At 31.7% G+C, this 19,121-nt stretch overlaps 1 protein-coding gene across 1 annotated transcript in view; it reads left to right on the top strand.

Annotated features, from left to right (window-relative positions):
• The window catches only part of LOC124979298 (ankyrin repeat domain-containing protein 26-like), a 69,009-nt gene that overhangs the window by 22,582 nt on the left and 27,306 nt on the right, over positions 1-19,121 (top strand). The window contains exons 9-13 of the mRNA XM_047543802.1: positions 157-221; positions 6,690-6,868; positions 9,542-9,709; positions 11,246-11,279; positions 13,393-14,268. Of these exons, the coding sequence (XP_047399758.1) occupies positions 157-221; positions 6,690-6,868; positions 9,542-9,709; positions 11,246-11,279; positions 13,393-14,268 (1,322 nt within the window). The remainder of the gene's footprint in view (positions 1-156; positions 222-6,689; positions 6,869-9,541; positions 9,710-11,245; positions 11,280-13,392; positions 14,269-19,121) is intronic.

The following is a 19,121-nucleotide window of genomic DNA, read 5'->3' as shown; positions in this document are numbered from 1 at the left end:
AGCTAAAGATTTAAGTCCATGTAAACTCTTCATTTGGAGAATAAAAATAATTTTATGGTCATTATTTTTTTCTTATTTTGTATTGTTTCAAAGACAATTACATAATCAGACTATTCAAATTATTTCTTTTAACTAAATATATGCATTTGTCATCAGAATCAGACCTAGAAGAGTCATCATATCAACAAAAGAATCTTGATAGCAGTGAAAGTAATGAACTGGTATGTTTTCTTTGCTTTGCAAATGTAGCATTTTCACAAAGGAGTGTACCTTTGGATTAGCCTTTTAAAAATTAATAGATCTTCATTTAATACTTAATTTTGAATTTTAAATCATTTTAAAATTTAAAATATTATCACTCAGAGCTAAACTTTATGCTTAGAATTGAATTTTTAAAAATTCTGAATATTATTTGTGGTTTCATTTGTTAATCTCCTTACATGACAAACAAAATAAGATCAAATTTGAATGTTAAGATGGAGCAGTTAAAATTGTGAGCAGCATAACAAGTAAAGGCCACTGATTTGGATTCATGTTCAAGGATAATGATTCCCAATGATTCAAAATATGTAGTTTCAAAGTATCTGTCATTAATGTCAAGGTTTAACATTTTATTCTACTCTGTGTCCTCTAATTGATTTCATTATCTATGTGGCAAAAGAGGGTCATAAAATCGATCTAGCCTAGCTGCCTATTAAGAGAATTGCACATTACAGAAAGGGACTGTTGGCATTAGGGACCAAACAATAACTTTCTACTTTATCATTTCAATTTACAAGTCAGTAAATATTACTTGAAATAAGCCAGACCCAGAAGGTCAAGTCTGAAATGTCTTCTCTCCTGTGAGAAAATTGGAACAAAATAGAGGGGGAAAAAAAGGAAAGAAAAAAAAAACTGGAGGACGGGAATGGGAGGGGAGTTGAACTCCATGAAAAGAGAAGCGAGATCAGTGGAATAGAGGAAGGGGATTAAGAGGAGCGAAGAGAGAGGAAAAGGGAGGAATTATGGAACATATCTCATCAAACTTTCCTACGTACATGTGTGAATATCCCACAGTGAATTTCACCTTTATGTAAATCCACAGTGCATAATTTTTTTCAAAAAACTATAAATAGAAGAACGATTTACTCAGTAGAGTAAAGGTAAGGAAATAGGGAGAGGGAGAAAAGGAAAGAAAGAGGAAATACTAAGAACTGAATTGGAACAAATTATATCCCATGCTTGTATAATTTTGTCAAAATGAATCCCAATATTATGTACATCTACAATGAACTAATAAAATTTTAAGAAATGCAACAGAGCTACTGGAGTGGAATGAGAGCAGTAGCATTTTATATTATAAAATGTGGTAGAAATTAGGTAATTTTGGTTGATTTACAGTTGATGTTATGAATCAAGTGATGCCTTATATTTAATCTAGCAAAACAGTGCAAAGTGAAATCATTTTAGGCCTTATCATATTTCATATGATGTATTAATTTTTGACTCTTGTGTTTTGTGGAGTCTTATAACTTAGCATTTGTTATAGCCTTATATTACTTAAATTATACATCTTATTGTTTGGGTAAAATATTGGTAAATGTTTCAGATCTTTTTGTAATTTAGAGAAAATAAACAAGCATTTTATTTAATCTCATTTATTAAAAGTTCTGGTTCATTAAAATGTGCTCCTTCCTCTCTTTTTTCCTTCTCCTCTTTCTGTGCTGGACACCATCCCAGTACCTCAGTCATGCTATACAATTACTCTATCACTGAGCTAAACTCCTAGTCCTAAACAAGTTTTTAAATCTGTATTCATTAATCAAGAAAATTAGTTTTAAGCTACAACACTCTTAATTAAAGAACTATACAAACGATTTGGGGGAGGGATTCTCAAATATCTCTATCTAAAAATAGCTACATGTAATGGAAATGTATAGGCACACCTGAAATGAGTGAAATTACAATTTGTGATTTTTTTCTAAAATAAACTAGTTATCAAAGAATTATGTGATCTTGCAGTATGTATAATAGAAAAATAAGGGATTATACTCCATTTATATTTGATCTACCAAAATGTATAAATGCATTCTACTGTCATGTACAACTAATTAGAACAAATAAAATAAATTTAAAAAATCATAAGGAAGGAAAGATCGCAAACAGCATACAATATTACATCTGCAATAAGATTTTTATGTTTTAAAATATCTTCAGCAATGGGAACACTTCATATTTTTCTCAGGAAACTTTATTAACTTTAGTATTCTAAGGTTTTTTTTTCAATTTTTTTTTTTTTATTTTGCTTTGGTGTTTGTGTGTTTACAGTACTAGGGATCAAACCCAAACTCTGCCACTCAGTTATATCTCCAGTATAAATATTCACTGTTGTTAATAATTATATGTAAATTCATCTTAAAACTCAGGAATTTCATTGTTAAAATCTTTGTTTTCTATCTCATGAATATATCTTATGTGCATTATTTACTTATGCCAATTTCATATTTTTAACAAAGGTTTATCTTCTTAAACCCTATGTTTTTACTGAGTGTGATCACCTACTCCTAATATATTTATTTACATCTGTCTTCTAAGTCCTCCCTGTGCCTCCAAAACTGTTATGTCTCAAAACTAAAGACACTTGACCTTGACTCTTTCCTGTTTCTTTTGACCCTATGAGGATCTCCTCTTTCATCCATTTTTTCATCCTAGTAAATAGTACTTATTTAATAACTCTGATACTATGAAATTAGACAAATTCTGGACCAACCCTGCCTCGGGTCACTAATCCAGTCACTTACCAGGTTCTGCATTTTCTACTTGCTTTGGATTCATCTCTTACTTACAGAGTTCACTTTCTTAGAGGTCATTTTGAAAACTCTTGTCTGTCCTCCTTCCCTCATGATATTCATCTATCTTTACCTTGTTGCCAGGTGACTTTTTAAATTTATCTGTGATTCAAGAACTTTTATGCCTTTTGCCAGGATCCCCCAAAGTTCCCATTATAAAATAACACATTACATTAGTGCTTTAGGGTCATAAAATCACCCTACATGTCTGTTAAGCACACTGCACCTTCCAGAATGGGACCTGTGGCACTAGGGTATAAACAATAACTTCTTTACTCATTTTCTTTCAATATAGGAAATCAGTAAATATTATTAAAATGTTGAAATCTGCTTTCATTAAATTATATCAGACATTAGATTATGTTAGAACAAATTTGATGTTCATAATCCATACAGATGCATGACACTATCATACTATATAATTTGAATTACAATTAAGAAATTTGATTTTATTTCTGATTGATGTTTATTGATTATGGTGCTTAATATACAAAGTTAGCCTATTTTGCAGTTATTTATCCTTAGGAAAATTACTTAAATATGTAAAAATACTATTTAAATTATAGTTAGGCAAATGTCTTAGGTTAGTAAGTTTTCATAACACTAAAATCATATGATTCAGTTTTGCTAAATTTAGCACATAATGAATTAAGTTTAATTGAAACAAATAGTGACAAATTTAACTCTATTGGTTCATATTTTTATCTGCTATTATGGTAAATTACTTTTTGCTTCTTAGAGTCCATTAACTTGAGAGTATTTAAACATGTACTAAGTAGTTCTAAAAATGAATTTTAAATATGTGCTAACATTTCTTTGTCCGTAGCCTTTGATTTCTTAAGCATAAAATTATTTAAAAACCTATACCCCCTTGGGAATATGATGCAGGAAGATTGCAAGTTCCAGACCAGCTTTACCAATTTACTGAGACCCTAAGATACTTATCAAGACTCTGTCTCAAAATAAAAAATAAAAAGGACTAGAGATGTGGCTCAGTGGGTTAATCACACTGGGTTCAATCATCAGTACAAAAAAAAAGAAAAGAAAAAGAAAAAAAGAGAAAAAAACTATATCCCAGCAGAAAAGATATATGGAAAAAATCAAACAAGCAAGTTACTCTTCCACCTTTGCCATCTACAAACAAAATAGCTCAAGAAGCAGAAATGAATAAGGATAATAATAGAGAACATATATCTATCTATTCAGAACTTTCTTTTTTTATAATTTATTTACTTTGATTCATTGTAAACAAATGGGGTACAACTTATTTCTCTGTACATGAAGTAGAATCATACCATTTGTGTAATCATACATGTATATAGGGTAATGATGTTTGTCTCATTCTGTTATTTTTGCTTCCCCCTCCCCCTCCCACTCCTCTTTTTCCTCTGTATGATCCATCCTTCCTCCATTCTTGCCTCCCTCCCACCCCCCATTATGTATCATCATCCGCTTGACAGAGAGATCATTCATCCTTTGGTTTTTTGAGATTGGCTTTTCTCACTTAGCATGATATTCTCCAATTTCATCCATTTACCTGCAGATGCCATAATTTTATTCTTCTTTATAGTTGAGTAATATTCCATTGTGTATATCTCTCACAGTTTCTTTATCTATTCATCAATTGAAGGGTATCTAAGTTGGTTCCACAATCTAGCTATTGTGAATTGAGCAGCTATGAACACTGATGTGGCTGCATTACTATAGTATGCTGATTTTAAGTCCTTTGGTTATAAACCGAGAAGTGGGATAGCTGGGTCAAATGGTGGTTCCATTCCAAGTTTTTTAAGGAATCTTCACACTGCTTTTAGAGTGGCTGCACTAATTTGCAACCCCACCAGCAATGTATGAGTGCATCTTTTTCCCCACATCCTTGCCAACCTATTGTTGCTTGTATTCTTGATAATAGCCATTCTAATTGGGGGGAGATGGAATCTTAGGGTAGTTTTGATTTGCATTTCTCTTATTACCAGAGATGCTGAACAGTTTTCTATATATTTGTTGATTGCTTGTAGATCTTCTTCTGTGAAATGTCTGCTCATTTCCTTAGCCCATTTATTGATTGGGTTATTTGTATTCTTGGTGTAAAGTTTTTTGAGTTCTTTACAGATTCTGGAGATTAGTGCTCTATCTGAAGTATGTGTGGCAAAGATTTAGACTTTCTTATGTAAAAAATCGTGAGGAAATGTTGATTCAAAAAAGGCAAATTAGAGTAGAAACATAATGGACAAATAATTCCAGATAGTTAAGGCCATGGCTTGGTGAAACATTTTCTTAATTGGTGCTCCTTAATTATATTAAGTCTTTCTAGAAGTCTTTCAAGTGGCATATGAACTGTAAAAACTTCTACCATGTGACCTTGTAAACCAGGAAAAACAGAGGATATTGGTAAAAAATGAAATATGTTCTAGGTGATATTTTTGTATTGGTAAAGAATTAATTGCATTATATAAGCAATAAAATAAGAATATACTATGAATAAAGCAGTGAGGGAGAAGGAATATACAAATGTACCTGGGATTAAAGTTATAAGTAATATACCTAGCCAAACTAATCTATTGCTTATGCTTTCTTCTATACAAATTAATATTTTTTACTTCAAACTGTTGGAACTTATAATTACAATGCAAATACTTTAGATCTTCTGACAAGCATATAAATTTCCATAATTGCCAAGTGTTTCCTCTGAATTGGCACTTTACATTATGTTGTTTCATAATGTTTGATAAACTTGGGCATGTATGATTTTATCATATAAGAATCATAAACACTGAACCAAAAATTTGGTATTTAAAATTCAAAATAGAAAGTCAAACTCTAAGGAGCATCAAGTTTCAAAGTTTTTAAAAATGTAAAAGTATTCGTTAAAAGAAAAAGTACATGAGGCTTTAGGTCCCACACAAAAGCATTAAATTACCTTGCCAAAGTCACACTTCTGATTTATCTGATTAGTTATATTATTTGGAGTCTGGTGATATAAATTTCTTACATGAGGATGCTTTTATAATATTAAAATCATATAAATGATTATTGGTATATTTATCATATAATGAATGAGTTTAGTTCAAACAAAAACTATCAAAGTTAACTTTACTGAGTTATGTGATTATGTCATAAATTATCTGAACCAGCATTATGGAATTATATTCTCTCTTTAGTGTCACAAAATGTCAGGTAATGCCACTTTGAGCTGCAAATGATCATTTAATCTTTCTTGTTTTTACTTCTATTATAGGTGAACAGTGGGGTTAAAGTAGGGTATTACTTGTATATCCTCAGCTGTAAAGTTTTGTGGTTACTTAACATTATCTAGAATTTGATGCTAGCAAAGACTAAAAAGTTTCACTCTGCTCCATTTGTTGTTGCAAATTTTGATTCATATATTTCAGTGAATATCTTCATGTTTTTGATGTTCCAAATAAAGGAATTATAAAAGGCAATGGGAGAAATGGAATAGCTCTGTGCGGAAAGGGAAAGTATGTCACATACTCTAAATCTGTCCATTTAATGTAAATCCAGGTAGAAAAGTCATAAGACGCATTTTGAGTCCTTTTCTGCTACAAAACATACAGAAAGTGAAAATGTTAGATTAAAAAGAAGAGTGAATAAAAATAAAAGCAAAAAATTACAATCGTAACTGAAATTTTTGGAAAATTTTGTTTCTTTCAAACAGAAATTAAACATACTTTCCAAAAACTTCAGTGACGTTCCATGAAAGATTAAAGTAACCTAAAAGTATTTTTGAACTAAAAATCGTAACAATTAAAATGAGCGCCTTGACAAAAATCAATAAAAACAACAAAAACCCTTCTTATTACAAAAATAATAACAGTTATCCTTAATATGGAACTTTTCACTAAGGTTGAAAAAGAAATGAAGCAGCGCAGAAGAAATGTAACAAAAAGATCAGAAAATCTATGTGATAGTGCTTCTCCTGAAGAAGATGATGATGGCCATGGTGATGGAGTACATCGTATAAGAAAGAGTAGAAAAGCTGATTTCCAGCTATTACCTATTAAGAGGAATAAAGTACCTAAAGAGTAAGACTGTGGTGATAATAAATAGTTGATAATTGCTTTGTAAAATTGTTCTATTGTTTTATAAAACTAAATTCAACTTGGATTGATATTCATGGTTGACACGTGTAATGCATTTTCTAGAACTATTCAGCCTTGCATGATTATCACAAAAGTGTATATAAACAATGAGATGCCAAAATATCCTAGTATATTGATGAATGTTTTATTTAAAAAATGATAGTGTGGTCCGGCAATTGAGGAAAAAAGACATTCTCTCCTGCACTGTTGTTAAATAAAATTTATACTTTTTGAAAGGCAATATAGTAGCATATATCAAAGCCTCATATATATCATATCTATAAAAACAGAATATTCAACCATTTTAAAGTGAGATTAGATTTACAGTGTATGTGTAGTTCACACTTAAAGTTTATCTAAAGCATTAGTTTGATGATGAATTTAAGCTAATTTTGTTCCTGTACTTGTGACTTCTGCTGAGTTGCAGAAGGAAGAGACCTGTTACATTGGCACTCTACTCTTGTTACCAGCAAACCTATTAGTTATTTGATCTGTAGTTGTTCCCAGTGTATGAGTGCACAGTTGTTATACCTTCAAGTTAATCTGAATTTTGCCTAGGTATTGCACTTGGGGATTCATATCCTCAATGCCTGGAACTTTGCTTCACAAACCATAAGTAGTTAATACGTATTTACTAATTCAGTGAATGGAGATGACCTTCAGTGTATTATTTTAAGCATTAGATTAATTTTCACTGAGGAAAAAAATTGATGTGGGTCAATTTGGACAATTCTACCTGGCAAATACGTGTATTTTAAAAAATTCTTTCAGTTCTTTCTAATAAATTATATTTTCTATATTATTTTTTTTTCCATTTAAGCAGAAAATTCTAAAGCTGTAGCTTACCCACTCTTCATTTTTCTTTTCATTGTATTTGTGGTATTTTCAATTATGGTAAAATAGATCAAAGATATTAAAAATTTCATTTGTATTTCATTAAGAAATATGTAACATAAAGGTAGTAAATCTAATGTGCTTAACAATTATTATCAAAGAATAAGAGCGTCAATATTTGAAATGAAAAGAAAAAACATGTATTTATTGTGCTGGTCAATCAACTCACAATCTCTTCTAACACAGCAGCTTAATTATACAAGGTTTCGAAAAGAGCAAAGTTTAAAGATGGGTCGACTTTCAGAAGGTAATTAGGTTGACATCTATAGCAGCAGCATGGTTTTTCAAGTAATACCTTTGTTGATTGGTTAGCACTCACAGGAAGGTTTATGAAAGTGAATTTTTCTCTGATTGACCACCTTGCAGGAAGCAAATGGCTGACATTGATTGGTCACAGTGGTCACTGATTGAATAAGTTTAAAACTGGATGGGGTAGCCACATATTACCATGGCTACAGCTAAATCCTTTCTAAACAACAACTAGATGTTTTTGGTTTAGAAGTTCATTGAAAATCACTTCATAGTCTAGGATGATAGACTTATTTCTGAAGTTTAACTCAAGAAGAAATGTTTCATAATTGCTCTTAAGAATAGCTCCCTTTTTTTTCAGTTTCTGAGCCTTAACTAGAAGACTTAGCTTTGTAAGTTTATAGAACATTATTGTTATGGGTTTTGCTTGTTTGTATTTTTCATACTTTTAGGGGCTTGGGCTTAGCTCCTAATATATAATGTCCATTGAGAAATTTCTGATTCTTTGTAATATGTGTAGGTACGTGATAGCAATAGCCTGTGACTACTTCATGTGTTTATTCCACAAGAAAGTAATTACAATGGTCGGTGGTTGTAGCCAACTTTCAACTTTTGTTAGGATTTTATACTAGGCAAAAAGTATACAAAAGTTACCAAATTTATTTTTAAGCAAAATTCTATCTAATTAGAATATTGCTATTTTTGAACTATGTGTAGCCACAGGTGGATATTTTAAAAGATTTTAAAACACATACTTGGGGTGTTTCTTCTATTTCTCCTTTAGTGTTACATGTCTCTTATCATTTTTAAAACTTCACTTAAATTTAATATTATTGTATTCAAAAATAATACTCAAAAGATAGCATATATCTGATTTCTTAATACCATGCCTAGCAGTCATTACCTTTAGACAGTAAGCTTCAGTCCTTCAATGCAGCACTCAAATATTGCCCTTTCATTTTAGGTATGTTGGTGATGCAACCTGGGGTTTCACACATGCTAGGCAAGAATTTTACCACTGAGCCATATGCCTAGTCCTAGCTTCAAACTTAAGTGTAATTTTCATCTCTTACTATTTCCTTCTTTATAGTTTCTATTATTCCTTTTAAGTTTCTACAAAACACCTAGATGCCATGTTCCTAACCTTTGTGCTTAAATTCTTTTCTCTTTTAATAGTTTTCTGTCACTTTTTTTGCCTGGTGAGATCTACTATATTTTCCCACTTCTATGAAGTCTTTGTTTTGTGCAAACATAAGATTTCAGTTATTACATAGTATTATAATTGTGCCTTTACCTGTTTTTAAAGCAGGAATTACACATTTCCTTTTATTTGGTTGGTAATTCAGAAGTGTTGTTTTCAATTAATAAATAAATTAAGAGGGGAGAGTGTTGGAACTTTACCAAATTGTTTTTTTTTCTTTACCATTTGAATCATTTTTAAAAACTTTACTTTTCTTTGGATCTTTAAATTAGTGGTCCTGCCCTATGTATGAAGGAAGTAAAGAAAAACAAAAATGAAGAGTGGGTCTCCAGAGATTCTGTGATTCTAGCAATGTTTAGGAGGCCTGATTCATTACCTGGTGGTCTGCTACAAGTGAAGGATGACTACAGTTTAAGTGAAACACTTCAGAGTGAAGGAAGGCAAGTGTATAAATTATTAATTTTTCTTTGACAGAATGTTGGCAGTGATTACTTTTTCTGGAAATAAAATAGAATAGTATAGTCTGCAGGTCAATCAGGAAAATCATCAGTTGTATCAGTGCTGCTGACAGATTGACTCAGATCTTGGACAAAGGAAGAGTCAAAAGATCATTGTTATAGTGAATAAGTGTCAACATTTCTTTAGAGAAGTTTTATTGAGAAAGAATAGAAAAATGGGCAATAACATAACAAGAAAGTAGTGTTTAAGAAAGGGGTTTTCTTTTAAAATAGAAGATTTTAGAGTTTTTTACATGCTGTTAGAATAATCCAGAAGAGGACATGTTTATTCAATTAAATTTAGTTTGCATGTGCAAGTATTAGAAGGCTCAGCATGTTATTTTTGAGGGATTTAAAGTAGTTATTGTTCATGCGCATGTATATAGATATGTATTTATGTATATGTATATATTTGTGTATTTGTGTAAATAAATATGCAGATATATATTTATACTCATATAAATATATTCTTATACATATGAGCACAAAATCTCTCTAGAAAAAATAAAGCTTTTGTCTTTCAAAAGTACATTTCCAAAGTTGCATCAAAAGTCTTTATTTTTAAAATATATTTGCCATTAGAGTCAAGAAATGGGAACAGGTGGAAGGAGGACTCGAGGGAAATAGGAAGCACTAGAGACTAAATTGGAGCAACCTTTATTCCATGTGTATTTGATTACATCAAAGTCAACCTCACTAATATATATATATAACTATAATGCACTAATAAAAACATTTAAAAAAGAAAAAACTAGGATTCAAAAATTTTTCATAATTAGAAATGGAATAATAAAATGAATTCATGTTCTATTTATCCTTTAAAACACTTGAAGACAGTTATTACTATGTGAGACATTCCTGGATTTCAATTCTGGGAGTGCCACGAATCAGCTATATATGGACATAGGCAAATTACTTGGCCTTTATTTTCCTAGTTTCTTCCTTTATAAAATATCTAATATGTTACCCACCTCACAAAATTGTTGTGAGGATTAAAATGAGTTTAACACATATATGTGTTTGGATAATGCATGGTAATTGGAGAGTAGGTCCTAAGAAATCTAACTCCTATCATCATTAAAGAAAGGTTTTCCTCATAAGGACTTAGGTAATATTTTCAAAATGAGTCTAACCTACATATAAAGTTTGAAAATGACTATCATAAAAATGCTGGCATATTTCTTTATATCAAGTGATAAAGTAACATTATATTTTTCCTTTGGAGTTAGTTATCAAAAGTATGGTCTAAATTTAGTTTTTGTTATGATATTACTTAGGATTATTCTTTATCCCCAGTGTTACTGTACTCATACTTGAATCCCCCTGCAGAAAAGTATCATATTTTAAATAATGTATGAACTTTTTGAAAGTGAAAAAATTATAAATGTATAGATTTCATAAAAAGAAAATGAATTTAGATAGTATTTGTATTTTTCATATTTACTATTTGCCTAAATGAATTTTGTGCTTTTTTTCTAGACCTGCAAAGAAAACATCTAATGAAAAGAACAAGGTATTGTAAAAAAAAACCAAAAATAGTATTTATCAATAAAGCATTTATAAAAGGCCAAGTGATTTATTATAAAATTATAAATTCAAACATACATTACACCAGATAAAATGAAAAAGTACAGAATCTCATTATGGCGTTTTATGTTAAAACACAGGCTAACAAACTTTGAGACTAGTTTAGGGTTTGTAAAATAAAAAATTCATTTCAAAGTACCATCACAGAGAACCATTATATAAACATTGTTTTTTCTCTTTAACAAATTTAGCTATCATTAATGCAATTAAAATTGCAGTAATTCTTGTGATATGAAAGTCCTTGTGCTTTAATAGGCTATTTCCTTTTAATAGATTTTTTGGAGGCGCCACTCTAATTAAGCTTTGAAACTTTCTTAAAAGTCATTATGGTTTGAAAATAATGTGTCTTTCCCAAATCTCCTGTGTTCATGGAGGAATGTTTGGAGATAAAATGATCAGACTATGAGAGTTGTAACCTAATCAGGCCTAGTTTGAATGGATTAAGTGGTAACAGTAGAAGGGTGGGGCATGGTTGGAGAAGGTGGTTCACTGGAGGTATGCCCCAAGGGTTTCTCTTCTCTGTGGCCACTTACCCTTCCTCAGTCTCCACTTCCTGGTTACCATGAGGTGAATAGTGGTCCTCTGCTATATCCTTCCACCATAATGTTCTGCCTCACTTTGGGCTCAGAGCATTGCACTTGGCCAACCATGTTCTAAACCTCTGGAACCATAAGCTAAAATAAACTTTTCCTCCTTTGAGTTTTTCTTGTCAAGTATTTCAGTCACAGTGATGAAAAGCTAAGGTATAGAGAATTTTTAAACCATATACATTTGTATATAATATACATATCAGCATATTGGGCCCACTGGACAAAGTACTGTTCTTAATTCAACTTCATGAGTTTTCAGCAGTCAAGTAGTGACATTCAAAATGATCTCATCCGAAGAAAATTCTTTTGATATATTCCAAAGGAACTGATGATTTTTCATGATCTCAAGGTAGTAGCTACTAACAATACATGATCTAGTTTTGAACTGTGATTTCACCCCCTCTATATTAATGTGAAGATTTGTTTATAATTTCCATTAATAAGTAATGGAAGTAGTATAGCATCAAAAGCCACATTTTGGATGTCTATTTCCTAACTTTCGAGAAAGAGTAACAATTTGCTTTTGAACTACTTTAAACATCTTTAGAAAACAGTCATATATCATAATATATACTTAGTAAAAATGTATTGGCAAGTATATTGTTCCTAATAAAATAGGTCAGAATACCTTCTCTTATTTCACATTTATTTAGTGTCCCAATCATTACAAAGAAATAATACCTATTGCAACAGCAAATCTCAAGATTTCCAAGAAGAGCTCTACACATTTTTCCTTATTTATCAGTATTATTTTGGAATATATTCCTTACTTTGTATTTCCATATTTAAATTATAGAAATAACTAGTTTGGTGGAAGAGCTCTAGAAGTAGAGTCAGAAGACATGGCTTATATTTCTAACCTATCCTTTTCAGAATTGTGATAACTAAATGAGATCATTGATGTATGTAGAAGTACTTAGTACAGTGCCTGGATTTATCATTTATCAGTCAATGTAATTCTTATAACTGACTAAAAAGTTTAGGAAAATAAAGTATCTAGAAATTTCATTTATCCAAACATGAAGAGGTAAGGCCCTTATGGAATGACTACATACATTAAATATCAGAGTATAAACCTAATTTTTTTATTAAAAAAATAAATAAATAAAAAATAAATAAACCTAATTTTTAATGCAGTCAGACGTATTCATCTTTTATTTTGTGCCTTGGGTCTGTTTGTAATTCAGAACAAGACCTTTTTATTTCTGAGATTCTAAACAATTATTTTATTTTTACTTTTGTGAATTTATTGTCTACACTTACATTTTTGAGCTTTTGGGAATTTATGCTTCTATAAGCTTTGAAGTTTAGATCTCATTTCTTCAAGCTGGATATGCTTTATTGAAACCCTTTCATTTTATAAACATATAGTTATTCTTATAATTCAGAGGAAATGGTAATATGTCATGTTATTGAGTGCTGTCTAACTTTCTCCTTTTTCTTACTTAGGTTTCTATTAGTTATGAAAAAGCAAATGATCTAATGCATAAAATGGACATGTTGCAAGATGAAATAGCCATGCTTAAACTGGAAAGAGAAACAAAAAATCAGACACAGGAAAAGGAAAAGAAATACCTTGAGCATATTGAAAGTCTAGAAGAAAAGGTTAATGACTTTCAAAAGACAGTAAAACTGAAAGAGGAAACAATGAACCAGATGAGAGCTGAGATTGCAGTGTTAAAGTTTAATCTGGAGAGTGGAAGACACAACAATGAAAGAAAGGAAACAGACATTGGATCAAACAATTCTAGACTGGCTAATGCTTCACGTGATTGTGATCAAACACAGACATCAAAAAGAGACCTTGAACATGCTTCCCAGAGAGGAAGAGATGAGCATTTTCATCTGCAGGATGAGATGAATGCTGCTATATCTAACCTAGGAAATGAAAGTGAAAGGAAATTCAGTGGCCTAGAAAATAAGTTACATCTTGTGAGAGATGATGTTGGAAAAAATACATTGATTTTAGAACACTTACAAAGAGATGTAAGACGAATACGGTGCCAAATGAAGGAAACCGAATGTGTGCATCAAAATGAACAAAGGAAAGCAAGCAATTATGTTGGAAAGAAAGAATATGAAGAGGAGAGATCATCTCAACTACAAAGTGAAAATACACTTCTTCACCAGGTGAATGAAGTTGGCAACAAAGACAAGATAGTAGTTAATATGCAAGACCAATTTCATGATGTACCAGAAAAAGTTCAACATCATATGAAAACACCAACCCTTACATTAAAAGAGAGGAATAAGGAAAGTGATAATAAAAGTGATCATTTACAAGAAAAAGTTCATCAATACAAAAATGTGAAAGCAGAAAGAAGCGTAAGTATCAAGAAATATGAAAATATTTTCAAAATTCCTAAAAGTCAAAATCATATTGGATTATAGCTAAATGCTGATCCTAATTCAACATAAATATATAGAGATTATAAATGTATTTGCTATTTCATCTCAGAAACACCCTTTGTTTCCAGCAAATACAATTTAGACCTAATTCCCAACACAAAGAAATAATCACTGTTTAAAGTGATGGATATGCCTGTTACCCTGTTCTAATTATTACCCATTGCATACCTTTTTTGAAATATCACCTGCAGTACTTCATAAATATGCACAATTATTAACTCAGTTATAGAAGAGATTCAAAGTTATATAGAACTGAATTTAAAATCCACAGAAAGTGGGAGAAATTTTACATGGACCTGAGATGCTTTACTCTGAGTAAAGACTTTAAGGAAATTTTAGGAAGTTAAGTTACAAATTGTTCATAGATATGTATTTTTTTATTTTTGATTCATTGTACACAAATGGGGTACAACTTGTTTCTCTGGTAGTACACGAAGTAGATTTGCACTGTTTGTGTAATCATACATGTACATAGGGTAATGATGTTTGTCTCATTCTGTTGGTTTTCCTTCCCCCTCCCCCTCCCCACCCCTTTTTTTCCTCTATATAATCCATCTTTCCTCCATTCTTGCCTGCCTCCCACCACCCATTATGTATCATCTTCCACTTATCAGAGATGTCATTCGGCCTTTGGTTTTTTGAGATTGGCTTATCTCACTTAGCATGATATTCTCCATCTGCATCCATTTACCTGCAAATGCCATAATTTTATTCTTCTTTATAGTTGAGTAATATTCCATTGTGTATATATACCACAGTTTCTTTATCCATTCATCAATTGAAGGGCATCTAGGTTGGTTCCACAATCTGGCTATTGTGAATTGAGCAGCTATGAACACTGATGTGGATGCATCACTCTAGTATGCTGATTTTAAGTCCTTTGGGTATAGGCCAAGGAATGGGATAGCTGGTCAAATGGTGGTTCCATTCCAAGCTTTCTGAGGAATCTTCACACTGCTTTCCAGAGTGTCTGCACTAATTTGCAACCCCACCAGCAATGTATGAGTGCATCTTTTTCCCCACATCCTTGCCAACCTATTGTTGCTTGTATTCTTGATAATAACCATTCTAATTGGGGGGAGATGGAATCTTAGGGTAGTTTTGATTTGCATTTCTCTTATTACCAGAGATGCTGAACAGTTTTCCATATATTTGTTGATTGCTTGTATATCTTCTTCTGTGAAATGTCTGCTCATTTCCTTAGCCCAATTGTTGATTGGGTTATTTGTATTCTTGATGTAAAGTTTTTTGAGTTCTTCATAGATTCTGAAAATTAATGCTCTATCTGAAGTATGTGTGGCAAAGATTTTCTCCCACTCTCTAGGCTCTGTCTTCACATTGTTGATAGTTTCCTTTGTTGAGAAAAAAGATTTAGTTTGAATCTATCCCAATTATTGATTCCTGCTTTTATTTCTTGTGATTTGGGAGTCATGTTAAGGAAGTCTGGTCCTAAGTCAACATGTTGAAGATTTGGACTACTTTTTCTTCTGTAAGGTGCAGGTTCTCTAGTCTAATTTCGAGGTCATTGATCCATTTTGGGTTGAGTTTTGTGCAGGGTGAGAGATAGAGGTTAGTTTCATTTTGCTGCATATGGATTTTCAGTTTTCACAGTACCATTTGTTGAAGAGACTATATTTTTTCCAATGTATCTTTTTGGCACCTTTGTCTTATTCTTCCAAATGAATTTCATGATTGCTTTCTCTATTTCTGTGAGGTACATCATTGGGATTTTAATTGGAATTGCATTGAATTTGTATAGCACTTTTGGTAGTACGGCCATTTTGACAATATTAATTCTGCTTATCCAAGAACACGGGAGATCTTTCCATCTTCTAAGGTTTTCTTTAATTTCTTTCTTTAGTGTTCTGTAGTTCTAATTATAGAGGTCTTTCACCTGTTTTGTTAGATTGATTCACAAGTATGTTACTTTTTAGGCTATTGTGAATGGGGTAGTTGTCCTAATTTCTCTTTCAGAGGATTCATCACTTATAAATAAAAATGAATTAGATTTATGAGCATTGATTTTATATCCTGCTACTTTACTGAATTCATTTGTGAGTTCTAGACATTTTCTGGTGCAATTTTCAGCTCCTCTAAATATAGATTCATGTCATCAGCAAATGGGGATAGTTTGAGTTTTTTTCCTTTTCGTATCCCTTTAATTTCTTTGGTCTGTCTGATTGCTCTGGCTAGAGTTTCAAGGACAATGTTGAATAGAAGTGGTGAAAGAGGGCATCCCTGCCCTTGTTCCAGTTTTTAGGGGGAATGCTTTCAGTTTTTCTCCATTTAGAATGATATTGACTGTGGGCTTAGCATAGATAGCCTTTGCAATGTTGAGGAATGTTCCTACTCTCCCTATTTTTTCTAGTGTTTTGAGTATGAAGGGGTGTTGTATTTTATCAAATGCTTTTTCTGCATCTATTGATATAATCATGTTATCCTTAACTTTAATTCTGTTGATGTGGTGAATTACATTTATTGATTTCCAGATGTTGAACCAACCTTGCATCCCTGGACTGAAACCCATTTGATTATGGTGCACTATCTTTTTAATATGTTTTGTATGGGGACTTGCTAAATTTTTGTTAAGAATTTTTCCATCTATGTTCATTAGGGATATTGGTCTGAAATTTTCTTTCCTCGGGGTATCTTTGTCTGGTTTTGGTATCAGTGTGATATTAGCTTCATAGAATGAATTTGGAAAGGTACCCTCCTCTTCTATTTCATAGAATACTTTGAGGAGTATTGGAATGAGCTCATCTTTGAAGGTCTTGTAGAACTCAGCTGAGAATCTATCCAGTCCTGGACTTTTCTTTGTTGGTAGGCTTTTGATGACTTCTTCTATTTCATTGCTTGAAATTGATCTGTTTCAATTATGTATGTTCTTCTGATTCAGTTTGGGTGGATCATATGTCTCTAGAAACCTGTTGATGTCTTCGAGATTTTCTATTTTGTTGGAGTATAGATTTTCAAAATAACTTCTAATTATGTTTTATATTTCAGTAGTGTCTGTCATGATGTTTCCTTTTTCATCCCGAATTTTATTAATTTGAGTTTTATCTCTCCTTTTTGTTAGTGTGGCTAAGGGTTTATCAATTTTGTTTATTTTTTCAAAGAACCAACTTTTTATTTTGTCAATTTTTTCAGTTGTTTCTTTTGTTTCAATTTCATTGATTTCAGCTCTGATTTTAACTATTTCCTGTCTTCTACTACTTTTGGTGTTGATCTGTTCTTTTTCTAGGACTTTGAGCTATAATGTTAGGTCGTTTATTTGTTGACTTTCTTTCTTTTATTGAATGTGTTCCATGCAATGAATTTTCCTCTTAGTACTGCTTTCATAGTGTCCCAGAGATTTTGATATGTTGTATCTTTGTTCTCATTTACCTCTAAGAATTTTTTTATTCCCCCTCAATGTCTTCTGTTATCCATTAATCATTTAATAGTATATTATTTAATCTCCAGATATTGCAGTAGTTTCTGTTTTTTATTTTGTCATTGATTTCTAATTTCATTCCATTATGATCTGATAGAATACAAGGTAGTATCTCTATCTTTGTGTATTTCCTAAGAGTAGCTTTGTGGCATAACATCTGGTCTATTTTAGAGAAGGATTCATGTACTGCTGAGAAGAAAGTGTATTTGCTCATTGATGGATGGAATAGCCTATATATGTCTATATAAATCTAAATTATCAATTGTGTTATTGAGATCTATGGTTTCTTTGTTCAATTTTTGTTTGGAAGATCTGGCCAGTGGTGAGAGAGGTGTGTTAAGGTCACCTAGTATTATTGTGTTGTGGTCTATTGGGTTCCTGGAATTGAGGATTTGTTTGACATACATGGATGAGCCATTGTTTGGGGCAAAAATATTTAAGACTGTTATGTCTTGCTGATTTATGCTTCTCTTAAACAGTTTGATATGTCCTTCTTTATCCCTTCTAACTAATTTTGACTTGAAGTCTGCTTTATCTGATATTAGGATGGATACCCCCACTTTTTTACTGAGTCCATGTGCATGGTATGTTTTTTCCCATCCTTTCACTTTTAGTCTGTGGTATCTTTCTCTATGAAATGAATCTCTTGAAGGTAGAATATTGTTGGGTCTTTTTAATCCAATCTGCCAGTCTATGTCTTTTGACTGATGAGTTCAGACCATTAACATTCAGGGCAATTATTGAGATATGATTTGTATTCTCGGTCGTTTTGGCTTATTTTTGGTTTTTAACTTGACTTCATTTCTCCTTTATTTGGCTATTCCTTTAGGGTAGTTCTCCCTATGCTGACTTAAATCATTGTTTTTCATTTCTTCTTCATGAAATATTTTGCTGAGCATGTTCTGTAGTGCCGGCTTTCTATTTGTAAATTCTTTTAGCTTTTGTTTATCATGGAAGGATTTTACTTTGTCATCAAATCTGAAGCTAAGTTTTGCTGGGTATAAGATTCTTGGCTGGCATCCATTTTCTTTCAGAGCTTGAAAAATGTCATTCCAGACCCTTCCAACTTTTAGGGTCTGGACTGAGAAATCTGCTGATATCAGTATTGGTTTCCCCCTGAATGTAATCTGATTTTTTTCTCTCACAGCCTTTAAAATTCTGTCTTCATTTTGTATGTTAGGTATTTTCATTATAATGTGCCTTGGTGTGGATCTCTTGTAATTTTGTACATTTGGTGTCCTTTAAGTCTCTTGTATTTGATTTTCAATTTAATTCTTCAAATTTGGGAAATTTTCTGATATTATTTCATTGAATAGATTGTGCATTTCTTTGGTTT

This window comes from Sciurus carolinensis, chromosome 3 (genome assembly GCF_902686445.1).
Source record: "Sciurus carolinensis chromosome 3, mSciCar1.2, whole genome shotgun sequence".
Lineage (NCBI taxonomy): Eukaryota > Metazoa > Chordata > Mammalia > Rodentia > Sciuridae > Sciurus > Sciurus carolinensis.
Note: the sequence above shows the minus strand (reverse complement) of the source record. Positions and strands in the feature narration are given on the sequence as shown.